Genomic DNA, 24,166 nt, shown 5'->3' on the forward strand with positions numbered 1-24,166 from the left:
CTCTTTGGGTGGGTAAGAGGGGACATATGCCAAAATGTTACTTGCACCAGTTTCCAAGAATGGCAAGATATGGGTCACAAAGGCCCAAGCCAGGGCAGCATCCAGATGGGATGATGGGACTGTGCCCAAGAGAAGAGGTAAGGGAAGGAGATAAGGTAGTAAGTCTAGGGGAAATGAAAAGCTCTCTTTGAAGTTAAGGTTATAGTTTTTGATCTGTTGAGATTGTATTACTGCCAGAAAGGAAGGGAGGAGGTGAGAAAGCTAAGCCAGGGCTGCAAACATGACCTGGGTGGGGAAGAGAAGCTGAAGAGAAGAAATAACTGAAGAAGTAGGAAGAAAATTAAAACAGCAAAGAAGCAAGACAAGGTTGTGGGTGGTGAATGATGCCAAAGCTCTGGGCAGATTGAGCAGGATGAGGCTGGAGTGCTGATTGTGAAGTGTGATTAAGATAAGGCCAGTTGATAGGCTGCTGTGAACAGTAGTCATGAGGGCTAGAGGCTGGCATCTGTGTCTTTGGTCCTTAGCTAACAACAGTTAAATGTCTCTTGCATTTGTTATTTCTGTGATGAAGTTGTTTGTTTTTTTTTCCTTGAAAAACCTTTCACCTTCAAGTATTTGAGAGAGGGGACATTATTCTGGTCAGCTGAGATATTTGGGGTGGATCAAAGCAGTTGTTGACTTCTGGACAACTGGACCATACAGAATGGAAAGCAGGAAGGGGCACCAGGTTATAGGAAGGCTTGGGATAGAAAGAACCTTAAAGATCATCTTGTCCCAAACCCACTGCTATGGGCAGGGACACAGAATTAACCAGGCTGGAAAAGATCTTTGAGATCATTGAGTCCAGCCTATCACCCAGCACCATCTCATCAACTCAACCATAGCACCAAGTGCCGCATCCAGGCTCTTCCTAAACACCTCCATTGATGGTGACTCCACCACCTCCCTGGGCAGCACATTCCAATGGCCAATCTCTTTTTCTGGGAAGAATTTCTTCCTAACCTCCAGCCTAAACCTCCCCTGGCACAGCTTGAGACTGTCTTCTTGTTCTGGTGCTGGTTGCCTGGGAAAAGAGACCAACCTCCACCTGGCTACAACCTCCCTTCAGGTAGTTGTAGACAGCAATAAGGTCTCCCCTGAGCCTCTTCTTCTCCAGGTTAAACAACCCAGCTCCCTCAGCCTCTCCTCACAGGGCTGTGCTCCAGACCCCTCCCCATCTTTGTTGCCCTTCTCTGGACATGTTCCAGCAACTCCACATCTTTCCTAAACTGAAGGGCCCAGAACTGGACACAGGACTCAAGGTGTGGCCTAAGCCATGTTGAGTACAGGGCAGAATGACTTCCCTGCTCCTGCTGGCCACACTATTCCTGATCCAGGCCAGGTCCTACATAATACATGGGTGGATCAAGCAGACCAAAAAAACCCCCATGTGGTAGGCTGTCATTAAAGCCTTCCCCACCACCATGGCTCACTGGAAAAAAAGTTTTAATGGATCAGTGTTTCCTGCCTTACAGCTATGGAAAGATAGCATTCCAGTTTAAAACTGAAGGCCTGGTGAATTCATGCATTATCTTCCAGCAGGAGGAAGCATGGATGCTGTTTTTCCACTTTCTGAAAAAACAGCAAGAATGAGGAAGTTGATATCCAGTATCTAACAGAAAACACAGACTGGGTGCCAGCTCTTCTCTTGCTGCATGCTGGTGCTTCACTCCAGCCAGATATGTGCTGTGCACATTGCTTTCCAGGAAGTCTTAGATGTGAAAGCAAATGTAAGGTGTGATGGAGAAAGCTTTCCTACTAAACTGTCCCAGAAAGGACTGGCTTTGAAACAGCAAGAGAAGTGCTGCCCAACACCTACAAGTGTTGAACAAACCAGTAATCAGTAGTGGGGCTCTATATAGGAGGGCAGTAAAGCCAGCAGATCCAGAGAGGGGATTCTGCCACTTTATTTGCTCTGGTGAGACCTCACCTGGAGTACTGAAACCTGTTCTGGAGCTCTCAGTACAGGAAGGACATGGACCTGATGGAGCAGGTCCAGGGGAAGACCAGGAAAATGATCAGGGGGTTGGAGCACCTCTGCTAGAAGGACAGGCTGAGGGAGCTGGGGGTGTTCAGCCTAGGGAAGAGGAGGTTCCAGGGAGACCTAATAGCAGCCTGAATGGGGCTACAAGAAGGATGGAGAGAGATTGTTTGCAATAGCCTGTGGTGACAGGATGAGGGGCAGTGGCTGCAAACTAGAGAAGAGCAGATTTGGATTGGATGTTAGGAACAAGTTCTGCACCATGAGGTTGGTGGAACATTGGAACAGGTTGCCCAGGGAGGTGGTTGAGGCCTCATCCCTGGAGATATTCCAGGTGAAGCTCAACAGGCCTCTGGGCAACCTGATCTAGTTGAGGATGCTGACTGCAGAGGGGGTTGGACTGGATGACATTTAGAGGTCCCTTCCAACCCAGACCATTCTATGATCCTATGATTCCTGTGTCAGGGAGGTGCTACTTGTTCTCCTCCCTGTAGTATACCGGTTTTACTTGTGCAACATTTCCTCCTTCCCAGATTTCCCCCCTGAAAAATCCTCTCGTGGCTATCACAAATGTGCTCCAAACCTTCCAGTAATGTGCTGCTCACTGCTGGTGGGGACACATCACACACACATACAGCCATTATCCAAGCAGACACACAGCTGACATGCTTTTCTCTTTGTTTTTCGGTTTTCCTTACATGATCACTCAGAAGAGGTCGTTCTTCCCTGTGTTCAGCCCTGCAGAGGACTGGCTCCACCTCTAGGCAAATGACAGTTAGCTTGCCAGGGTGATCTGCCCAGCACTGCTTGAAGTGGGGGGTTTATTTCCATTCTGGAAAAATCAAGCCAGAACGCTTGGTTACACTGATGGCTCTCAGCAAACAGCACAAAGCTGCTGTTACACCTACCTGTGGAACATCTAGGAGGACCTGACAGTTTTCACCCTCTTCACTGTGGAAAAACTCCTAAATATTTCTTACATTTTACAGCTAAGTGTATTGGCAGTGTCCCTTTGAGAAAAAGTTCCTCAGCACTGAGAAAATCCTACTGGCAGCAGTGTAATATAAAAATGCTTTTAACACTTTTTTTCCCCTCTTTATTTTTAATGACTGAAGTTGTTGTGCTTTTATATCCAACACATGGAATCATAGAAAGATCAGGGCTGGAAGGGATCTTCAAAGGTCATCCAGTCTGACCTCCCTGCAGTCACCAGGGACACCCCAACTAGATCAGGTTGCCCAGAGCACTGTTGAGCCTCACCTTGAATATCTCCAGGGATGAGGCCTCAACCACCTCCCTGTTCCAATGTTCTACTACCCTCATGGTGCAGAACTTGCTCCTCACATCTAATCTACATCTGCTCTTCTCTAGTTTGCAGCCACTGCCCCTCATCCTATCACTGCAGGCCTTTGCAAACAGTCTCTCTCCATCCTTCTTGTAGTCCCCTTCAGGTGCTGGAAGGCTGCTATTAGGTCTCCCTGGAGCCTTCTCTTCTCTAGGCTGAACACCCCCAGCTTCCTCAGCCTGTCCTTGTATCAGAGCTGCTCCAACCCCCTGATCATCCTCATGGCTCTCTTCTGGACCCATCAGGTCCAGGTCCTTCCTGTGTTGATGGCTCCAGAGCTGCACACAGTACTCCATGAGGTCTCACCAGAGCAAAGTGGCAGAATCAGCTCTCTGGATCTGCTGGCAACGCTGTTTTTGATGCAGCCCAGGCTGCCATTGGCCTTCTGTGCTGCAAGCTCACACTGCCTGCTCATGTCCAGCTTCTCATCCATCAGCACCCCCAAGTCTTTCTCCACAGGGCTGCTTTCTAACTCCTCATCCCCCAGTCTGTATTGATAGTGAAAATTGTTCTGGCCCAGGTGCTGAACCCTGCACTTGCTCCTGTTGAACCTCATCTTTGTATTTCTATTCTCCACTCAAGAAGTGGAAAGGGGAACCTGAATTGAAGACTCATGCACAGAAGCTTTGGCAGATACTCTGCAAACATTACTTAATGCATTCTCTTCTGTGCCCTTATGTCGCTGGAACCAAAGTTTTCATGGCCTTGTGCATATTGTGTGAGTAGATTGAGAGAGAGAGAGAGAGAAACGAAATCCTTAATGATGCAACAAACAAAAGCTGCTCTGAGAAGTCTAGAGTTTCCTCTTTGCTTTGAGTCCAGCAGCAGTTGTTTGATAAATGGGGCTGCTTTTAGAGAGCTCACAATAGCCTGCACGCCCCAGCGGAGGCCGCGGCTGGGCACAAGATTACCAGGAGATAATGGAGCAAGTCAAATGAGAAAACACGATGAAACAGCAGAAAATTTACATGCTGCCTCTCCTCTTCCTTTTGCATTAATAAAACTGAGGCTTTTGCGTTTACTTCCAACATGCTGCCCTATAAGCACACATCCCTGGATGGACCTGTGAGGCTAATGACCTCCCCAGGCCCACAGTACCAGGGGAATGGGCTGACATCTAATGACAGGCTGTAAAAACAGCATCTCTGAAACGGCCTCTGCAGCTTTTTGCTGTGTTAGAAGCATCAGACTTTGCCTGCAGAACCTAAATCCAGCAGGGAGCCAGAACTTTGGCTCAGTTCTTAGAACTGCTGCTGGCAAAGCTGCTGGGTGTGAAAGATGTGGAGCTGGAGCCAGTCTCGGTGAGGATTCTCTGTGGAGAATCTGTGTGACCAACACCCAGCACAAGAAGAGATGACAGCTATGGGTTTGAAGAAAGCTGCATGGAAGTGGCATCACATCCCTGTGAGTTCCATGTGATGCCAAGGAGCTGCTAGGGGTGGCATGGCTGGACCAGGACCCATGGTGATGGCTCAGCCTGGGACTGTTGTCTTTGGTGGTGGTGTGAAATGGCCAAGCATGTGTGACCTTCTAGCATGGTATTAGCTGCCATGGGTACTTAGATATGGCCAAAACCTTAACTTCTACATGACTGCACACAAAGTGGTGCACACCCCAGGGGAGAGCTGTAGCCAGTTGCCTGCATGCATCCTGGACTTTCAGATGCCTGAAGCTTTTGCTGGTGGAAAGAAATTGTCTTCAATTATCTTCATGCTTTGTGGTGCACGAGCACTGATAGACCACTCCAGATTTATCAGGTGTGCTGGAGGTAGGTGGAAGGTTTCCTAAAGCCCTCATTCCAGAGTCCTTTCTGCTTGTACTGGCCCAGAGTCATCCAGGCTGGCTGCCCAAACAACCCAAAGGAGTTTACCAATGAACACCAGCCAATAAATTTTATTATTTGAACACAAGTTCCTTTTGACATTGGCTAATGGGACAGAAGAGCCTGGCCATGCCCACAGTTAAAGGGTTAACCTCTATCACATGCCACCGAAGTGCCTGTAGTGTACTTATGCTAAAAGAACTGTGCTTTGTACTGGGGCTGTAAAACCAACCCCAAAGCCCTTATCAGCAAAATAAATGTCCTGTAAAATTACAGGATACATATGCCACCCATCCTGCTCTCCTCAGGGCTTGGTTCAGGGCATGGCTTTACATGCCTGACTGACATCACAGAGCATCCAGTGTATGTTCATCTGAGGCTCCGGCCCAGGGAACATGGCTGTGCAGGGATTATTTCTTCTGCCTGTTCCCATGGGCCAAATATTGAGTTACTCTCACACCCAGGAACAGAGTGACACAGACCTTGAAATATGCCTATTTAATAATTTATATGGGAATGAGTAAGATAAGTACCTGTCAAAGAAAGGTAATAGGATGTACACAACACACCACAGGCAAGGAGTGAACCTCAAGCTCTGAGCTTAAATGGAGCTCCTGGACAAAAGGCCAGAAGGTTACTGGGAGGGGGTCCTAGGTGAGGCTGGTCATGCTAATTCTAGCCAGTTAGTGCACTCAGAGCCCTCACATCAGGCACAGATGATGCAGGGAAAGTGACCACTAGTGGGGAAGCTGGAAAAAACGTAGTGGATATGCTACTGTAGTCATTGTGCTTTTAATGTCCTGCTGGTGGTGGCATTCAGGCAGAGAAATGGGAACTGGGTTGAATGTGTATTTTCCTTATTAACAGCTTTACACAATGTCTGAATTCTGTTCTCTTTGCAAGGCTGGAGAGGAGGAACACAGCTTTACTTGCCAAAGGACAGAAGCAGGTACACACTTGAACCTCATGTAGAAGTTTCCCATTTACCCTCAATGCAAATTGCCCTGCTGACAGTTTGCATGTGCACCCAGAGGTAACAGGGAGCAGAGCTGGGTGTGTCTCTCTGGTTATTTTCAGCAGAATAGGATCTAATCTGCCTATGCATTGCTGTTGTGGCCTGCACTGTGAGAGCACAGCTACAGGTACTGGAGGAAGGATCACCCCCTGCAGTGTTTGTGCTTGGTTTTGATGAGCAGCTTCCATCTGCTCAGCTGTTCCCTGGCTGCGTGGCCGGCGTGCGCTGCTCTTCCCCTCCAAAGGCACCACCGTGCTGGCACTCAGGGTGAGCATGCTCCTGTGCTCTTGGTGGGGATTCCCTTGTGTTCAAAATACAGTTTCCTTTGCTTTCTTCTGTGGAAGACAGCGGGGATGGTTCCTCCTCAGGCAACTGATTTCTGTGTGCTGTTTTTCCTCCTTCTGAACTCTCAGAAATCAATGCTGCAGATAAAATGTGGTGGCAGCCTTTAGTTCCCAAAGCCTTATTGCACAAGCTGTTTGGGTGGTTGGTTTTGTTTTTTTTTCCTAGGTAGAGACCAACCAAAAGATTTTAATAGAAGACAGGCTGTATGAAGCCTGTGTGTGGTCAAGAAACACCAAGAGTGGTCTCTATAATATTACTGGCAGGTTTTCATGAGAACTTCACACTAACCAGCTCGCCCTAAGAGGTAGTTGTTGGAAGGGGTATGACACAGAGTGTCAGCCTGCAGAGGGACTATCAGTTCTTTGAGCTGGAGCAAGTCATCTCTCAGATATTGTCAAGATATGCCACAAAAATAATGGGCACTCAAACCTCCCTTTTGGTTTATCTGCTCTCCACCAGTACTCTGCAAGGGGCTGTCTTGTTTGCCTCTAAAAGAGCTGCCTTTCCTGCTCCTCCTGACAGACTGCTGTTTAAGGCTCTGCTTAGCATTCCTACTTCTTTCTTGTCAGAAATACCTTCCCCCCCCCCCCATTTGATTTTTAGAACTAGAGCTGTAAATCTGGGAAGCCTTTTACACGCCGTGTTAGGGCTTTATTGAAATCCCACTGAAATCAATGACAGCTTTCTGATTGATTTCAGGGCACCAGCACTTGGGAAATAAAGAGGAATGGATGGTCTGGTTTAAAATCAAGATTGTATCTATGCCATCATGTTTATTAGCAGTAGCAGGAGATAAACCAAAACATATTATGCATAGCCTTTCCCAACAGGCTTCGTGTATCCTGTAACTGCTACCTACACACACCCAGCTGTGACACAGAGTGCTGCAATAGCTGTCCTGGGGTACCTAATCATTCTGCTTTTTAACCACAAGTATCTGAGGAAGGAGAAAACCCCCTTACCTGCTCGACACAAACACTCACATAAAATTGAAGCTACACAAAAGAGAAACACCCAGCAGAAGCAACTGTCACAGAGCCTGGAGGGGAAAGCTCTCCTGTAGCCTCCTTTCTACAGATTTCTGCGTAGAATAAATTTCTTGGAGTGACTCACGCTTTCCGTGGGTACTGCTAGAAAAACCCTGCTCGTTCCTTTTAATTTGTAGTAAAGCTTGAGGCTGTGCCCTAGTTAGCAAAAGTGCTGAGCCAAAAGGAAAAGAGATAAAAAGAAAGAAAAGAAAAAAAAAAAGATAAGATAAATACTATGAAGAGGAAAGAAATGTGGCCTAACCAATGCAGAGTACAGGGGCACAATGACTTCCCTGCTCCTGCTGGCCACACTATTCCTAATGCAGGCCAGGATGCCATTGGCCTTCTTGGACACCTGGGCACACTGCTGGCTCATGTTTAGGTGGCTGTCAATCAGCACCCCCAGGTCCCTCTCTGTTTGGGAGCTCTCAGCCACTCTGACCCCAGCCTGTAGCTCTGCATGGGGTTGCCGTGGCCAAAGTGCAGCACTCGGCACTTCGACTTGTTGAATGCCATCCCATTGGACTCTGCCCATCTGTCCAGTCAGTTGAGGTCCCTCTGCAGAGCCTTTCCACCCTCTAACTGACCAACATCTGCTCCTAACTTGGTGTCATCTGCAAACTTGCTGATGACTGACTCAATCCCCTCATCCAGATCATCAATGAAGATGTTAAAGAGGACGGGGCCCAGCACTGGTCCCTGGGGGATGCCACTAGTGACTGGCTGCCAGCTGGATGTGGCACCATTCACCACCACTCTCTGGGCTCGGCCCTCCAGCCAGTTCCTAACCCAGCACAGAGTGTTGTGGTCCAACCCACAAGCTGACAGCTTAGACAGCAGTTTGCTGTGGGGGACAGTATCAAAGGCCTTGCTGAAGTCCAGGCAGACCACATCCACAGGCTGCCCCACATCCACCAGACGGGTCACCTGATCATAGAAGAAGATCAGGTTGGAGAGGCAGGACCTGCCCTTCCTAAATCCATGCTGGCTGGGCCTGAGCCCTTGGCCACCCTTCAGGGGTGCAGTGATTGCCGCCAGGATAATCTGCTCCATCACATTCCCTGGCACTGAGGTCAGGCTGCCAGGCCTGTAGTTTCCAGGTTCCTCCATCTGACCCTTCTTGTGGATGGGGACCACATTGGCCAGTTTCAGTCATCTGGGACCTCTCCAGTGAGCCAGGACTGGAGGAAAATGATGGAGAGCAGCTTGGCCAGCTCATCTGCCAGCTCTCTCAGCACCCTAGGATGGATCCCATCCGGTCCTATGGACTTGTGAGTGTCCAAGTGGCTCAGTAGGTCCCAGACTAATTCCTCATGGATTACCGGGGCACTACACTGCTCCCTGACCCCATATATTATGGAATAGAATAGAATAGAATAGAATAGAATAGAATAGAATAGAATAGAATAGAATAGAATAGAATAGACCAGACCAGGTTGGAAGAGCCCTTCAAGATCATAATTTCCAACCCATCAACCAATCCAACCCACCTAAACAACTAACCCATGGCACCAAGCACCCCATCAAGTCTCCTCCTGAACACCTCCAATCATGGTGACTCCACCACAGTGTTTGTATTTGGGTAGATTCAGATTGGATGTTAGGAAGAAGTTCTTCCCCATGAGGGTGGTGAGACACTGGAACAAGTTGCCCAGTGAGGTGGTGGAAGCCTCATCCCTGGAGGTTTTTAATGTTTCTGAGCAACTTGATCTAGTGTGAGTTGTCCCTGCCCATGGCAGGGGGTGTTGGAACTGGATGATCCTAGAGGTCCCTTCCAACTCTGACAATTCTATGATTCTATTCTCAACTAACAGTAACAATAAAAACATATAGGAAGATAGTTGTAGTATTGCAAAATATGGGTTTTGAGTTTTTAGAGCCTGGCTCAAACTTCCATCTGCTGACAAGGGAAAAAGGAAGCCACGTGGAGAAGTCTCTGAAGCGCAGGCAAACCCAAGTGCTGCTTTAATGATGAAGTATTTGATAGTGCCCTTTTATCAGCATGCAGTCATGTGTTTAAACAGCATGAGCCACAGATGACTGCTGCAGCTTGTCATTTGCCTTATGAGAAGCAAGAAAGAGCTTCTTGTTTGATTTGTAAGATGAGCTAGCTTCTTGCACAAGGCGACAGAGGAGACTCTGTGCAGAGCTCCAGTGAAGTATTTCCTAAGCCTTTGCTGGACTCCTGCCACAAGGAAGTGCAGTGAGTGTAGTCACAGTGCAAGGAACATGGTGAAAAGGATCAGAAAGGAAACATACCTTTTAAAACATTGTGGTAAAAAACCCCAACAACCCAAAGTGGTAGTTTTAGGCTATGCCTTTAAAATTTTTCATGGATCTTGAGCAGACAAGTAGTAAAATGTAAAAAGATCCCCACTGGGTGTGAAAAGGAAAATAATGATAGTTCCAAAGAATCCCATTGGAAGAGAGAAGGGATTAAAACTAGTTGTACCAAAACAATCTCCCTTCCCTTCCCTTCCCTTCCCTTCCCTTCCCTTCCCTTCCCTTCCCTTCCCTTCCCTTCCCTTCCCTTCCCTTCCCTTCCCTTCCCTTCCCTTCCCTTCCCTTCCCTTCCCTTCCCTTCCCTTCCCTTCCCTTCCCTTCCCTTCCCTTCCCTTCCCTTCCCTTCCCTTCCCTTCCCTTCCCTTCCCTTCCCTTCCCTTCCCTTCCCTTCCCTTCCCTTCCCTTCCCTTCTTGTAAATCCTGTGTATTTTGTACATATTCACTGCATTCCATAGTAGATTGTAGTTTTGCCTGTAAATACAGCTTTCATTTGCTTCCAATTGAGCTGGTCTGGCAAATTAAATGGGGGGCTGGGGGGGAAATTTTCAACCCATCACACCCAACCACCCCCAAAGACCCCAGCTGGTAAGTGAAATACAGAGATGGTTACAAAAATAGGTGTGTACATTAAAAAAAGAGGATGAAACAGAACATAAATCCTAGAAGTGGAAAATGCTGGGTTTGTCTTATTTTTTCCCCCCACTGCTGTTAACATAAGCACCTCAAAATTAATGAGAGAAAGATAAAGCTTTGCTGCTAAGTTCCTGATTTCTCCTTGGGTCATGGTGTTTTTAAATACTGGCAAACAATCTGAGAGCTCCTGCTGAGATCAGTGGGAGCAGGTGAGTAGGAGGGGATGACGGAGTGGCTCTGCAGGTTGAGAGCACAAACACATCTTTCTTGGAGCGGTGAAGATATGCAAACTGCATTTACCTTTCTTTGTGAGTGAGTACTAGCAAAGGGCAGCACTTTTACCACAGGCAAAAATGGTTTGCTGCTTTAGCTTTCCATGTTTAATATCCATTATAAATGAGGTTACTGTTATTTGCATTATATTGCACAGCCCACTCAGTAAATGCAAAGATGCAGCAGAGGTAAACAGAAACATGCTTTCTGTCCCATTTCCAGCTGTGGTTAAGGTGTAGATAGAAATAAATCAACAGTCAAAGCAGGCGTGTGAATGTGCTGAATCCACGATCTAAGATCTGTGTGTGATGTGCCAGATCAGCTTTTGGTCTCTGAGACCAGCTGTGACTTGCTGCTGTATAACAAGGCAATCCCAAGCACTGATGCAGGCTGGGCAGGGACTGGCTGGAGAGCAGCCCTGAAGGGCTTGGGGCTGCTGATGGATGAAAACCTCAACATGAGCCACCAGTGTGCGCTCACAGCCCTCAAAGCCAACCAGAGCCTGGGCTGCATCAGGAGCAGCATAGCCAGCAGGTCGAGGGAGGCGATTCTCCCCCTCTACTCTGCTCTGGTGAGAACCCACCTGGAGCACTGTGTCCAGCTCTGGAGCCCCTGTTACAGGAGGGAACTGGAGGTGATGGAAAGCATCCAGAGAAGGGCCATGAGGATGAGCAGAGGGCTGGAGCACCTCTCCTATGGAGACAGACTGAGGGAGTTGGGGCTGTTCAGTCTGGAGAAGGCTCTGAGGAGACCTTATTGTAGCCTTCCAGTATCTGAAGGGGCTACAAGAAAGCTGGGGAGGGACTTTGTTAGTGTTAGGGAGAGATAGGACTGGAGCAAAACAAGAAGTGGGTAGATTGAGGTTTTATGTTAGGAAGAAGCTCTTCCCCATGAGGGTGGTGAGACACTGGAACAGGTTGCCCAGGGAAGTGGTGGAAGCCTGGAAGGAAGGCTGGATGTGGCTGTGAGCAACCTGCTGTAGTGTGAGGTGTCCCTGCCCATGGCAGGGGGGTGGAACTGGCTGATCTTTGAGATCCCTTCCAACCCTGACAATTCTATGCACGTACACGTAAGTATACTTGCAGGCAACTAGGCACACTGTTCATTGACATGCTAAACCATTTAATATATTGTTTTCGCAGGGTTTAACTGCGGCCACTGTCCAGAAACTTGACAGCTCACCAAGTAAGCGTGGGAAGGGCGGTAGAGCCCCTACAGCCACGCGTAAGTACCCATCAATGGGGATTCTGCCGTGGCAGCACCCTTCACCCACTAGAGGGGGGTGTAGCCAAAGGGCCCAAGAGTCAGCGCAGTCCCCGGCGTCGGCGATGAATTCCACCGCTCTCGCCTCAGCGCGGGCAGCAGCCGATCTGCTGAAGCCTCCACACCCGAGACTGGAGAGGAAAGCCCCAAACCCCTCTGCCCAGGTGCTGCCCCACAATGCACAGCGGGAGGGCCGCCGGCGCGCGTTCCGCCCTTCTCCCGCGCTCCAGCCAATCGCTGCTCCCCGCGCCCGACTACACTCCCCGGCATGCCCCGCGGTCCAGGCGTTTCCGGGCTCGCCTGCCGTGTTCCGCCTGTCGCAAAGTGTCGCGCTGTGCCGCCGGAGCTTGGGCTGGCGGCCGCGGGCTGTTGCCCGGAGCCGTGCCGCGGCGAGCCCCGCCGGGCAGAGAACGGTCTTCATGGGTGGCGGCCGGTGATCCCCAGCCTTGCCCCACCTCGCCTCGCCCCCTCTCTCTGCGCCGACAGCCGCCATGGAGGAGGAGAGCATGGAAGAAGAGGGCGGCGGTGGCTGCGAGGCCATGATGGACGATCAGAACCACAACAACTGGGGCGCCGGCGGCTACGGGCGGCACCTGCTGGGCCCTGCCGCGGCGCCGCTCGGTGACCGTCTCCTGCGTAGCCCTGCCGCTGGGCCTTCGTGCGAACCGGAGCTCCCTGTGGTGCCCGAGGCCAACGGTGTGCTGCGAGGGTGTGAGCCGGGGGGCGCCGCAGGCAAAGGGGGAGCAGGAGCTATCGCCGCCGCCATCAACATTAACGCCTCGACCTCTAAGTTCCGTGAGTGACCGCCTTGCCCTCCTTCTCGGGGGCATCAGGCTCATGGGGGTCTTTGCCGCCCGGGTCTTGGCCCCTGGGCGGCTCCGCAGCTCAGACACCTGTTCCTTCCTCATGCTGCACTCCCTCCCTTCCAGCTTCCTCTGCCCCCTGCTTGCTTCTCCTGTACCTAGGCTTAACTCGTTCCCAGAGCAGGTGCCTTACGTAGCTCTTGGCCTGTGAAGCTTCTCGAAGCGAAATCAAATGGGTTAAGGTGCCTTTGGAAAGAAACCATTCGTGCACAGACCTCACCTTCTGCTGCTGCTGCTTTGCAGTCATGGCAAGGTGACGTGGTAGATTTGGCTGTAGAACTGTGAGAGCGTGTGTACACAGGACTTTGAGATAGAGAGAGCCACTGTTGCTGTTCATGGAGCTTTTAGCTCGGGTAGTGTTTTACTTAAAGAGTCTTTCTTAACGTCTGAAAACCTCCCAAATGGGTCTGAAATCTGTGTGTGTGTAGCCCCTGGAGGGGGGGTGCTGGCCTGGAAGAGATCTATGTCTGTAAAGGCCTGGGGAGAACAACTGAAGATGGCTTTACCCCCTATAAAAAAACTGTCCCAGAACATCTTTTGCAGGTAGCTTTAATGGATGCATTTTTGTTTTCATGTTGTTCTGCTGAGGAAAGGTTTCCTGCTGTTCACTTCGATGCTGTTTTTATTCCCAGAAGTCACACCCCTGGGCAGAATATGTCCATTTCTCTAGTGGCTGTCAGAGAACCTGGATTTGGCTGGTTGAAAGTTTTCCTGGGAGTGTAACCATCCAACTGCCATGCTAAAATGTTCATGGGAAACACATCTCTCTTTGCTTTGTTTCCCTCCTTTCCCCAGTGTTTAACTCACCAGTGCGGCTCCCTTCTTCTCAGGTAGCATGACTTTCGTGGCTCTAGGCACATTGCCAAGGCTGACTGCTTTGAAGTTGAGGCTCCCAGCCTCCATGAGATCTCTGACTCTGCCTTTCTTGTATGTCAGGGCTCCAGGTACCTCGGGGTGGCTTGAGGCAGTTGAAACAAAATGTCTTTTGGCCTTGCTCTAAACGGAGCTTATGAATTCTTAATCCAGAAATTGAGTCTCTTAGATTTTTTCATTCCATTTCAGAAGTAAAATGATTTTCAAGCTAGCCCTTCCCCACATGGGAAGGTGACTTTCCAGCTAGTGGGAAATTTCGGTCTGAGGGGGAGAAGCAGCAGCTGTGCATGGTTTCGCTTAGGGTGTGGTCTTGGAGCTCTTGCTTTCACTTCCCCAGCGCTGGTATCGCAACACAGTGTCTGTCTTACTGGTGTTAAGTCTTGGTTTAAAGAAAATCAAAGGTTTCCTCGAGTTCACTCTACTAGACATTTTCAACAGCTTTGTGTGGTGGGTAGTTTTTGATGGTACATGTATATGAACAGAACAAATCCAGTGAGGTAGCATGGACTGAGAAAGTACAGGAACTGAGCTGGGATCCTGCCCACTCTGCTCCCATCTGTGGCAGAGAATCTCTTCATTCCCCTATTGAACTTCAGTGTGTAGAAAAGGGGAGAAAGGTCACTTTCCACCTAAATGTGCAATGACAAGGAAGAGTGTGCGCTAGATCCCCTCCTACCTGCTCTGTCTCTGCAATAGCAGAGAAGCTAATTAATTCTGTGTCCTAAGCTTGGCAGGAGTGTTGTCGTCTTGGCTGCCTGAAGAATTTGCAGTTGAGTCAGCAAGGACTCCTGCTTGCCTTGCTTTATGATGCAGAGGCTTAGTCTTAGACATGTTATCCTGCAGGTGACCTTAAAAAAATGTGGGTGAGGTACAGTTTCTAAGGATCTTATGGTTGTGTGCCTCTGGCATTCAGATGAGTCTCTCCCCCTTGATTCTTTCCTCAAAATCAAAGGAAGTCCAGTGCCTATGTTCCAGTACATAATTACTTGCAGCCTGTTAGCTCTGTTCATGTTTGTGGTTGCAGGCTGAAGCTGTTTGGGCCACTTTGGTCTAATTAAGCTGGCAGAACAATAGAATAAAGAGGTTAAATGAAGCCTCTAAAACCCAATTCTCCTTCCTTGAGATTTGGTGATAGCAAGAGCTATAATCAGGTGTAAGAATGCTTCAAGCAAAACTCATCCACAGTCACAACTGCAGCGTGACTCAGTTGTGGTGAAACCTTGAGCTTTCCTTCTTGTGCTTTTCATGCTTTTCAAGCAAGGATGGTCATAAAGGTATGCAATCCCAGTGCCATTTAGCATGGGCACGTGGCTGCCAGTGTTGGCATGGCCACTGAATCTCTTGCCTGCCCTGTTTCATGAGGTGTTCTGGTGCCACGTGTGTGCTCTGCTGCGTAGGCATGCTCTTTGGGGAGGAAAAAGTTCAGCGTTACTTTTACTAAACCAGCCCTAACACAGGCTAAGAAGCATGTCATAAAAGTAGAAGAGAGCCAAAAGCAACTGCAGGGCAGGCTCAGCAAGTTGCTAATGTATGCTGGGATGTGTCAGGCAGGGGACAGAGCAAAATCTGTGCTGCAAACATGCTGGGAAAGGAAAGCACCGAGCCACAGCCATAGCTGCAAGTCTGTACATCAGTCTCGGGCATCAGCTTGGAGAGTGTGTACACTAGGACAAAATATTTTAGGGTTGCTGGGTGCTGTTGAAGCAGTAAAGCTTCATGTGTGTCACTTTATGAGCTGAAATAAAGCTCCTGCAAGATGCCCAGCTGCTTTCTCTGACTTTTTACTGTCAGACATTGGTCTGCCTGCTGCCGTGGCAGTAGATTGGATTACTTGCCCTGCTCTGTCCCCAGCTTTTTTAGCTGTAACTGAAAAAGAAGGCTGTTTCTTCTATGTGAACAGGTGAAAAGCCACTCCAAACATGTAACCTGCCTCCTCTAAATAACAATAGGTTATCAGTGATTTTATTAGTAAAAAAAGGACTGTTCTGTTCTGCACATTTTGTGCCTGTTGCTAATCCAAGATAGTTTTGTTATTGAACTGTGTTTCTAAGTTCTTACCAGTTTCCTGGGGGATGTATACCTGCTCTTGGACTGGTTGGTTTGTTCGTTTTTGTTTTGGCTTTTACAGCAAGAACCCCAAAATCTCAGTGATTTTTTTGCCATTCTTTTGATTGAAATGGATATCAAAGAATTTGGTAGCTTGGAGCAGGTGTTCTGTTTCAATTATGGCCATGGTGCTGAAGTATCTATGTTATGGTATGAAGCTCATACATATTCTTTTTCCCTGACAGGTTTTCACTGCTGCATTTGGAGCAAAACTAGAAGTGGTAGGATCTGGAGATACTGGAGTGTGCCCAGAGAAGGGCCACGAGGATGAGCAGAGGGCTGGAGCTGCTCTCCCATGAGGACAGACTGAGGGAGTTGGGGCTGTTCAGTCTGGAGAAGAGAAGGCTCTGAGGAGACCTTCTTGTGGCCTTCCAGTATCTGAAGGGGGCTACAAGAAAGCTGGGGAGGGACTTTTGAGAATGTCAGGGAGTGATAGGACTGGGGGGGATGGAACAAAACTAGAAATGGGTAGCTTCAGATTGGATGTGAGGAAGAAGTTCTTCCCCATGAGGGTGGTGAGAGACTGACACAGGTTGTCCAGGGAGGTGGTGGAAGCCTCATCCCTGGAGGTTTTTGCAGCCAGGCTGGATGTGGCTGTGAGCAACCTGCTGTAGTGTGAGGTGTCCCTGCCCATGGCAGGGGGGTTGGAGGTGGCTGATCCTTGAGGTGCCTTCCAACCCTAAGAATCTTATGGTTCTATGACTTTAAACAGTCTTTCTTTTTAACCTTTCTGTATGTAGAAAAGCAGCAGTTGCTTCTGAAACTTTACTTGTGAAGTATTTAATATTTTGCTAGAAAATACTGGCTTCCTTTCCATTTGATCAGACTCATTTGTCTCCCAGCTCCACCCTAAGCTGGCTGGAGTTGGATGAAATCATGCATTCTAGCCTGCTTTTTCACAGAATGTCTGTGTTGCTTCCCAGAAACTGAATACATTTCAATGAAATGAAAGTTACCATTTAGTATGACTCTTCCCTCATGATTTGGAAATGCAGCCTGTTGAACAAGTCCTTAAACATCCTGAATACTCAATGGAGGGAGAAACCTTTGAGCTCTTAAGGAGGATGAAAAAGGAAAAAGTTAAAGGGGTTCCTAAAAGAGCAATTTGTCTTTTCTTTCTGAGGATTGGTGTGGTTCCTTTCCTTCCTTACCCTTCAGTTTAGGAAAGATGTGGAGTTGCTGGAAGGTGTCCAGAGAAGGGCAACAAAACTGGGGAGGGGTCTGGAGCACAGCCCTGTGAGGAGAGGCTGAGGGAGCTGGGGTTGCTTAGCCTGGAGAAGAGGAGGCTCAGGGGAGACCTTACTGCTCTCTATAACTACCTGAAGGGAGGTTGTAGCCAGGTGGGGGTTGGTCTCTTCTCCCAGGCAACCAGCACCAGAACAAGAGGACACAGTCTCAAGCTGCACCAGGGGAGGTTTAGGCTGGATGTTAGGAAGAAATTCTTCCCAGCAAGGGAGATTGGCCATTGGGATGTGCTGCCCAGGGAGGTGGTGGAGTCACCATTGCTGGAGGTGTTTAAGAAGAGCCTGGCTAAGGCACTTGGTGCCATATGGTTTAGTTGCTTAGATGGTGTTGGGTGATAGGTTGGACTTGATGATCTAAAAGGTGTATTCCTGCTCTTGAGGCTCTTGCAGAGTTTGGACTTGGAGAGTGCTGCTTCAAGTTGTCCTTTGCTTTTTTCTCTGTGTGTGTGTGCAAGCCCTGCCTGACAAAAAGGACCTTACCACAATTTTAAAGCAATTTGTTTTCTGCCTGAAAAGAATAAAAATAGTGATTGTTCAGTGTGTAATCTTTGGACTCTTAACTGTATAAATATTATGGTTGGCTTAGTTTCAGAACTGAAGTGTGGAAATCAAATGAAATACTACTTGTAAGAGCCCTTGGAATCAAAATGAGGCTATTCTGGAATGTTACTTTGAACCCATTAGTGTTTACTGTGCAGGTCTCCCAGGGCTGTCCTGAAAGCATTTTGTCCTTCACCTGTGCAGCACTTGCAATGGGCAGCCCTTCCTCTCTGCTGCTGCTTGCCTTTCCCATATTACATATAATAAAAAGAGTCATAAATTGACATCTCAGCAGCCTGTTAAAGCATTACTTTGCAGAGGTTCTTTCTTGACTCTTGTCTTTCAAATGAATAGAGCTCATTAAATATGTTAAACCAGTTGTGGGTGTGATTATACATTGAAATCCACAATCAAGACTTGGTCTGATCTTTTTGCTGACTCTTGGTTTAATGTTTTCTGTGGAGTGCTTTTTGTGGAGATCCACCTTTCTGATGGGTGAAATGAAATGCTCCAGTTTTGTTGCTGACTTTAGGAATAAGTAGTAAAGCTACTACATGGGAGCTGCACCTGACAACATCTGCTTGGAGCCTGGATGCTGTAAGGGATGGGAAAAGCAAGTCCTTGCAAGACAGATGAATAAGGGGTAAACTTACTCTCAGGCAGGTGCTGTGCTGTTCCTCATTGCATGGATGCTTTTACATCATGGAGCTGACTTGCTGGGCTTGTTAACTTAGGTCCTGGCAGTTGTGTACCTGGACCTTGTAACCTTTATCAGCTTGTTAGCAAACAGTACTTCCAGATTGCAGGCTGGAGTGTTGGGATAGTAATAGTGACCTGTTCACTTATTGGAGGCTTACTGGGTTAGCTAGATCTGTTTCTGTAACAGATACAAAGCAGTGAACCACGGGGCTGGTTGGGTGAAGAGGAGGCTGCTGCACTCAGTCCTCACTCAGCAAGGTTTTGGGCTGAAATAACCTAACAAAAGGCACACAACAGGAATCTATAATAGCTGCTCTTGTGGAGGCCATTCAGACACTCTGGTCTTGCACTTGATTGCATTCTCTTTTTACTCTTGCTCTTCTCATGATCACTGTTAAGCATTCTGCCTGTATTTCCCTAGAGTTGTTCTGCATAATGCTGCCAAAAGTGACTTCCCCATCTCCTTTTAACTGAGGTGTCCCTGCCCATGGCAGTGGGGTTGGAACTGGATGATCCTTGAGGTCCCTTCCAACCCTGACAATTCTCTGATTCTGAAAACAGTATTTCAGAAGTCTTGCTCCTCAAGCCCAGCAGTGACTTTACATTTACAGGTGTATTTAGAATGCAACCCTAGTCAAAATACTTCTTTTTAGTGCAGAATTCACCAGGTTGGAAAAGACCTTTGAGTCCAACCTATCACCCAACACCATCTAATCAACTAAACCATGGCACCAAGTGCCTCATCCAGTCTGGTTTTAAACACTCCCAGTGATGGTGACCCCACCACCTCCCTGGCCATTGGAGTGGGCTGCCCAGTCACTCTTTCTGTGAAGAATTTCTTCCTCACCTCCAGCCTAAACCTCCCCTGGCGCAGCTTGAGACTGTGTCCTCTTGTTCTGGTGCTGGTTGCCTGGGAGAAGAGACCAACCCCCACCTGGCTACAACCTCCCTTCAGGTAGTTGTAGAAAGGAATAAGGTCTCCCCTGAGCCCCTGGTGGCTTTGTTTTGAGTGGGTACTGTGGAGCTGAGGTGGTGTGACAAGCCAGCCAAGGGAGTCCTGTGAGTTAGATGCTAACCCTTCTACTGTGGCTTCTCTTAGAACTGAGCCAAGTGTGATTAGTTCAGAAATCCTCCCTGAAAAAAGGAGCAAGCTCAAAGCTTCTGTCTGTCTGTGAGTGGCTTGAGCAAGAGAGTGCAGCTGGGAAGCTCAGGAGGAAAAGCAGGGAGTGGTGGAGAGTGCTAATTAGAATGCCTCCTATCCTTCCCTTTCTCGGCGCTTACCTGGAAGAGGAGTGTTACTGTGTGTGCTGGGGGGGGGGTGGAAATCTGTAATATGATCGAAAAAAGTTGCCCAGGAGCTTAACTGCAGTTGAAGGCAGAGGGAATTGCATCAGTTTTAAGGGCCAAGGAAGCTGCTGGTCCCATCTGAGTCCTGTTAAACGACACATCTGCTGGGGAGGAGTGTTCCAAAACCCTCCCAGCCTTGCCCAAAGCATGGTTATCCTGCATGTGAGCAGCCACTGCTCTTTGTTGTTGCTGGTCTTCCACAGACCTGTGCCATTTGTTAATTTGAACTATCTACTGTGTTTGTTCATGGATTATTTATTAATAATAATCACAGTTAATAGTAATTGATAAGATTTTAATTGTTATACTGTCATGCTAGAACTCCCAGGAGGGAGTTTGGTTTCCTTTCTGCCCCTTAGAAATGGGCAGGTGTTCTGATTTTGTGTTCTGTAATTAAAAAGATACAAAGTCAAGCCTGGGCTTTGGTTTTAGATGAGGTTATCTTGAGGGCAGTCAACTGGTGTGGTTTGCTTTGGCCAGCTTGTTGGTGTGACCTGGAATTGTTGAATAGTCACTCACTTCTAAGCTTTTAGCTGACCTCACTAAATGGAGTTTTGTATCTTATTGTCTTGCAGTAATGAATGTTATAACAATTGAAGACTATAAGAGCACATATTGGCCAAAGCTGGACAGTGCCATAGATCAACTTTTGACTCAGAGTCCTGGTGACTATATCCCTATCTCCTATGAACAAATATACAGGTAAGGAACGTTACTTTTGCTTTTTGCTTGTTTTCCTCTTTCAGCCTGTGCATATGTCTTATGTTGTATTTGTGAGGAGGAAAGGGAGCAGTGCTATGTGAAGTGGTTGGAATGAGTGAGTAATAGATACCCCAGGTTAACAGGGGTAAATGGTAAAGAATTGAAATGCACAAGTGCTGAAAACATTAACACTAAGCTCTACCACAGTTGCTTAGTATAGTATATAAAGAAATGTATCCAAGCCTCAATGTCCCTTGCCTTAAAGGGGAAGATCAGTCTGGCATGGTAGGTGTTTGACTTAATACTTTAAAAGGCTTCATTGTCATGTCTAACTGGAACAAATTTGGTGCAGTGGGGGTCCAGGATTAAATGTGAGCAACTGGTTGCCAAAGTCCATCCATCCAAGCTGTCATTTGTGTGTTTTGTGTGAGGTAGATTTGGACTGATAGCTTTCCCCCCTGCCAAGCCATCTTGCTGCATGTGCAGTTGGAGGCTGTCTGAAGGACTAACACAAGGTTGTGTAAATCTCCATTCTTGTCTAGAGATTTGTATCTGTCCTGGAGCTGCAGCTTGCTTTGCTTTGCGTCACACACCAGTGCTGCCCTGCAGACTAAGCTAGTGCACAGTAGTGGTGACAGTGGGGAATTCACTTCAAAACCCTGCTCCAAACCAACATGAGGAGGGCATTAGAGACATGTCAGTTTCTGAAGTGGTAGAACAAAAATCTCCATTTAATCCATGGATGGCATGTATTCAAGGGTTTTGGTAGATAGGATGGAAACTGAGTAGCTGCTGCTGCATTTACTGGCCAAGATGGTGTTGAAACAACTGGCCCTTGTCAGCAACACAGCTAGCAGCTCTGCTCTCTTGACTTTATTTGCCATGGTGTTACACTCTATGACATAACACTGGCAGCTCAGTCACTGATGGCAGTTTTCAGATGTTTTCACCTCTGTCACCTGCCCGCTTGCTCTTAGGCACTTTCCCTTCAGTTTGAAACTTTGTATTAGGGAACCAGATCCATGAGCAGCAGATGTTCAGTCTTGCCTTTTAGAACTTCAGCTGAAACTTCAGAATAGAATAGAATTAACCAGGTTGGAAAAGACCTTTGAGATCATCAAGTCCAACCTATCACCCAACACCATCTAATCAACTAAACCATGGCACCAAGTACCTCAGCCAAGCTCTTTTAAACACCTCCAGTGATGGTGACTCCACCACCTCCCTGGGCAGCACATTGCAATGCCCAGTCACTCTTTCTGTGAAGAGCTTCTTCCTCACATCCAGCCTAAACCTCCCCTTTAATAGTTCTTCTCTTTCCTCTCCAAGCTTGGGCAGCTGCTGTTGTCAGCACTCTGAGACATCAGCATGTGCTGAGTAATTGAGATGGTAAAGTTGAACTGAGAGACCTTTTACAGCTTCAGTGTAACTAGTCAAAATCCTTTCCATAGCTTGAAATCCCCGAAGTACAAACAGCTGTCAGTAAGAGTTAAGCCAACAGCTCAGGCCTGTTATCACCTCTAGTCAAGAGGAGGTGTGCAGAATGACTGCTCTAATGCATGGAGTTAACACTGAGATAACTGTAGTTTATCTTGACTATCTCTTTACTCCTGGTAAGTTGTTTTTGTCAGAGGACTAATGGGTTTGAAGTTTCTCATAGATAACCCCTATATGACACTTGATGCAGCATTGTAATGATGCAGATGTCTGTTGCATGCATTTAGGAAGATGAAAGAATGCCTCTAGTTTGAAACCTGACAGCAGGTTTATCAGTAACACTAAATTGCCTGTGGATGTAAATTACCCTGACACAGCCCCTTCCAACCAGAACAGTGGGTTTTGTTTTATTGTAGAGGGTCTACCTCTTTCTGAGTTGTCATCTGGATTATATAAAGTTAGGATGGAAGGAAAACTTCTGTTGTAATGATGCTTGCTAGGAGGTACTGCAAGAAGTCTGTAGCAGACTTGAGGTTTAGGTCCTCTCTGCTTCCCTCGGCTGGTTTTTCAGTCTGGCATTGGGATAGTTTTGAAGTGGTTCAAACAGTTACATATCTTTTGGTTTGGTTGCTGAGCTGAAAGTGGTGTTCTTTTTGATCCTCTTTTTGCTGACTGAAGGAATGAAGGCTGCCTTAGTGCCAGCTCAAAATGTATTATTAGATACCCAAACTGCTATATTTGAAGTGATCAGGGGTTACTGTAGGTCTCTGCTCCACAGCAGTGAAAGCTGAGAGATGACTTCAAAGGTGTGTATGCAGGTATTTGCTATGGAACAGTTGGCCCTTGAGGTATCATTGTGTGATTAGTGACTGTTTTCATCCTCAAGTCCAAAGCCTGCCTGTGCATAGTCACTTCCTATTAAAAAGGTTAAATATGTTCATTGAGGGCTGTGAGATAAGGCAAATGTTACTACTGGCAGCATTACAACTGCCTCCAGGGTACAATGTGATTGAATCACTGTTCCTCAAAACAGCTTCCAGATCTCAGATTCTCATCCCTCTCACTAAATGCTTAACCTTCTAGTGTCTTGCTTGGGCCTTTTCCTAAGGGGTTGGGTTATGCTGAAGGCCTCCCAAGCTGGTATCTTCTTTTGGTTAATAACAAGACAAGGATGCCTCACAGAAAGAGCCCACAGTGAAGGAACTGAAAACAGGATCTGAAAATGGGGAAGGAACCTCTAAGTGGAAGTGTTCAAATAAAATGTGAACACACTCTGCACCTTCCCATCAGGGCTGGTGTTTGACTCCAGAACATGTTGCAGCAGGAGACAGAGAAACACCGTCTGTAGCACTGAGCAGAGGTGTGCTTTAGAATGCAGCTTAGTTACATCGTTGCAAATGAAGCCCTCAGCTTGTGAAAGTGGCTGTGTGCTGCTGAGTTATGGAGCAGACAGACACGTGGCTGTTTGCTCTGGTTACCCAGCAGGCTGCTTTGTAAGGGGTCACAACAATCAGCCTGCCTTCTCTTGTCACTGGTTCTCTCCCTTTGACCCAAATTAAATAGATAATTTTTTGCTATCACTGCATCAAACCCAAAATGTCGTGGCTTGTTCCCAACCAGGATCTGCTATTGTGAAAGAAACAGGATGACTTTGAATGTTACTTACATCATGTCAAACTGCAAATACTCCCCTATTGGGGGAAAAAAAAATATATATAATAGTGGGAGAGTTGTAGGGCATCTTGGTTTTGGGAGATAGCATGGGCTGCCAAGCAAGCACACTTTGTGGTTTTGGAGGCTTTTTTAAGTTGTCAAAGGGGATAAATATGAACTTACTACAATTAGTGAGAACTCACTGTAAAACCTTCCTTCAGAAGAGGTGGAGGGTGGCATTTATTGAGAGTGCTGTCTTGGCCCCTGAAGGCTTGCAGTTGGTGCCTGGCTTCTCATGTGCATTAGAAAGTTCCAATAGCCTGTAGACTGCAGGTGTTGGAATCCTGGTTTTGCACTTTGTTTGTCATTGTACCACCTTCTCCATGAGGAACTGAATCATCATAGAATCAGGAAGGTTGGAAAAGACCTCAGAGATCAAGTCCAACCTATCACCCAGCACCTCCTGACAACTAAACCATGGCTTCGAGTGCCACGTCCAATCTCTTTTTGAACACCTCTATGTCATAAAAAGAGAAGGCTCTGAGGCGACCTCATTGTGGCCTTCCAGTATCTGAAGGGGGCCTACGGGAAGGCTGGGGAGGGACTGCTCAGGATCTCAGGTAGTGATACGACTAGGGGGAATGGAATGAAGCTGGAGGTGGGGAGATTCAAGCT

The 24,166-nt window shown here is 47.6% G+C and overlaps 1 protein-coding gene across 2 annotated transcripts in view; it reads left to right on the forward strand.

Moving 5' to 3' along the window:
* Positions 1-12,339: 12,339 nt before the first annotated feature.
* CACUL1 (CDK2 associated cullin domain 1) overlaps positions 12,340-24,166 on the forward strand; it is a 75,238-nt gene continuing 63,411 nt past the window's right edge. Inside the window, exons 1-2 of one of the 2 annotated variants that reach the window (XM_068166127.1) lie at positions 12,340-12,822; positions 20,275-20,401. In XM_068166127.1, coding sequence (XP_068022228.1) covers positions 12,519-12,822; positions 20,275-20,401 — 431 coding nt within the window. In that variant the 5' untranslated portion in view covers positions 12,340-12,518. The remainder of the gene's footprint in view (positions 12,823-20,274; positions 20,402-24,166) is intronic. The other variant, XM_068166126.1, reaches the window with a different exon arrangement.

Source organism: Melanerpes formicivorus, unplaced genomic scaffold (assembly GCF_026170545.1).
Source record: "Melanerpes formicivorus ecotype bairdi unplaced genomic scaffold, bMelFor1.0.p_v2 SCAF_97, whole genome shotgun sequence".
Classification (NCBI taxonomy): Eukaryota; Metazoa; Chordata; class Aves; order Piciformes; family Picidae; genus Melanerpes; species Melanerpes formicivorus.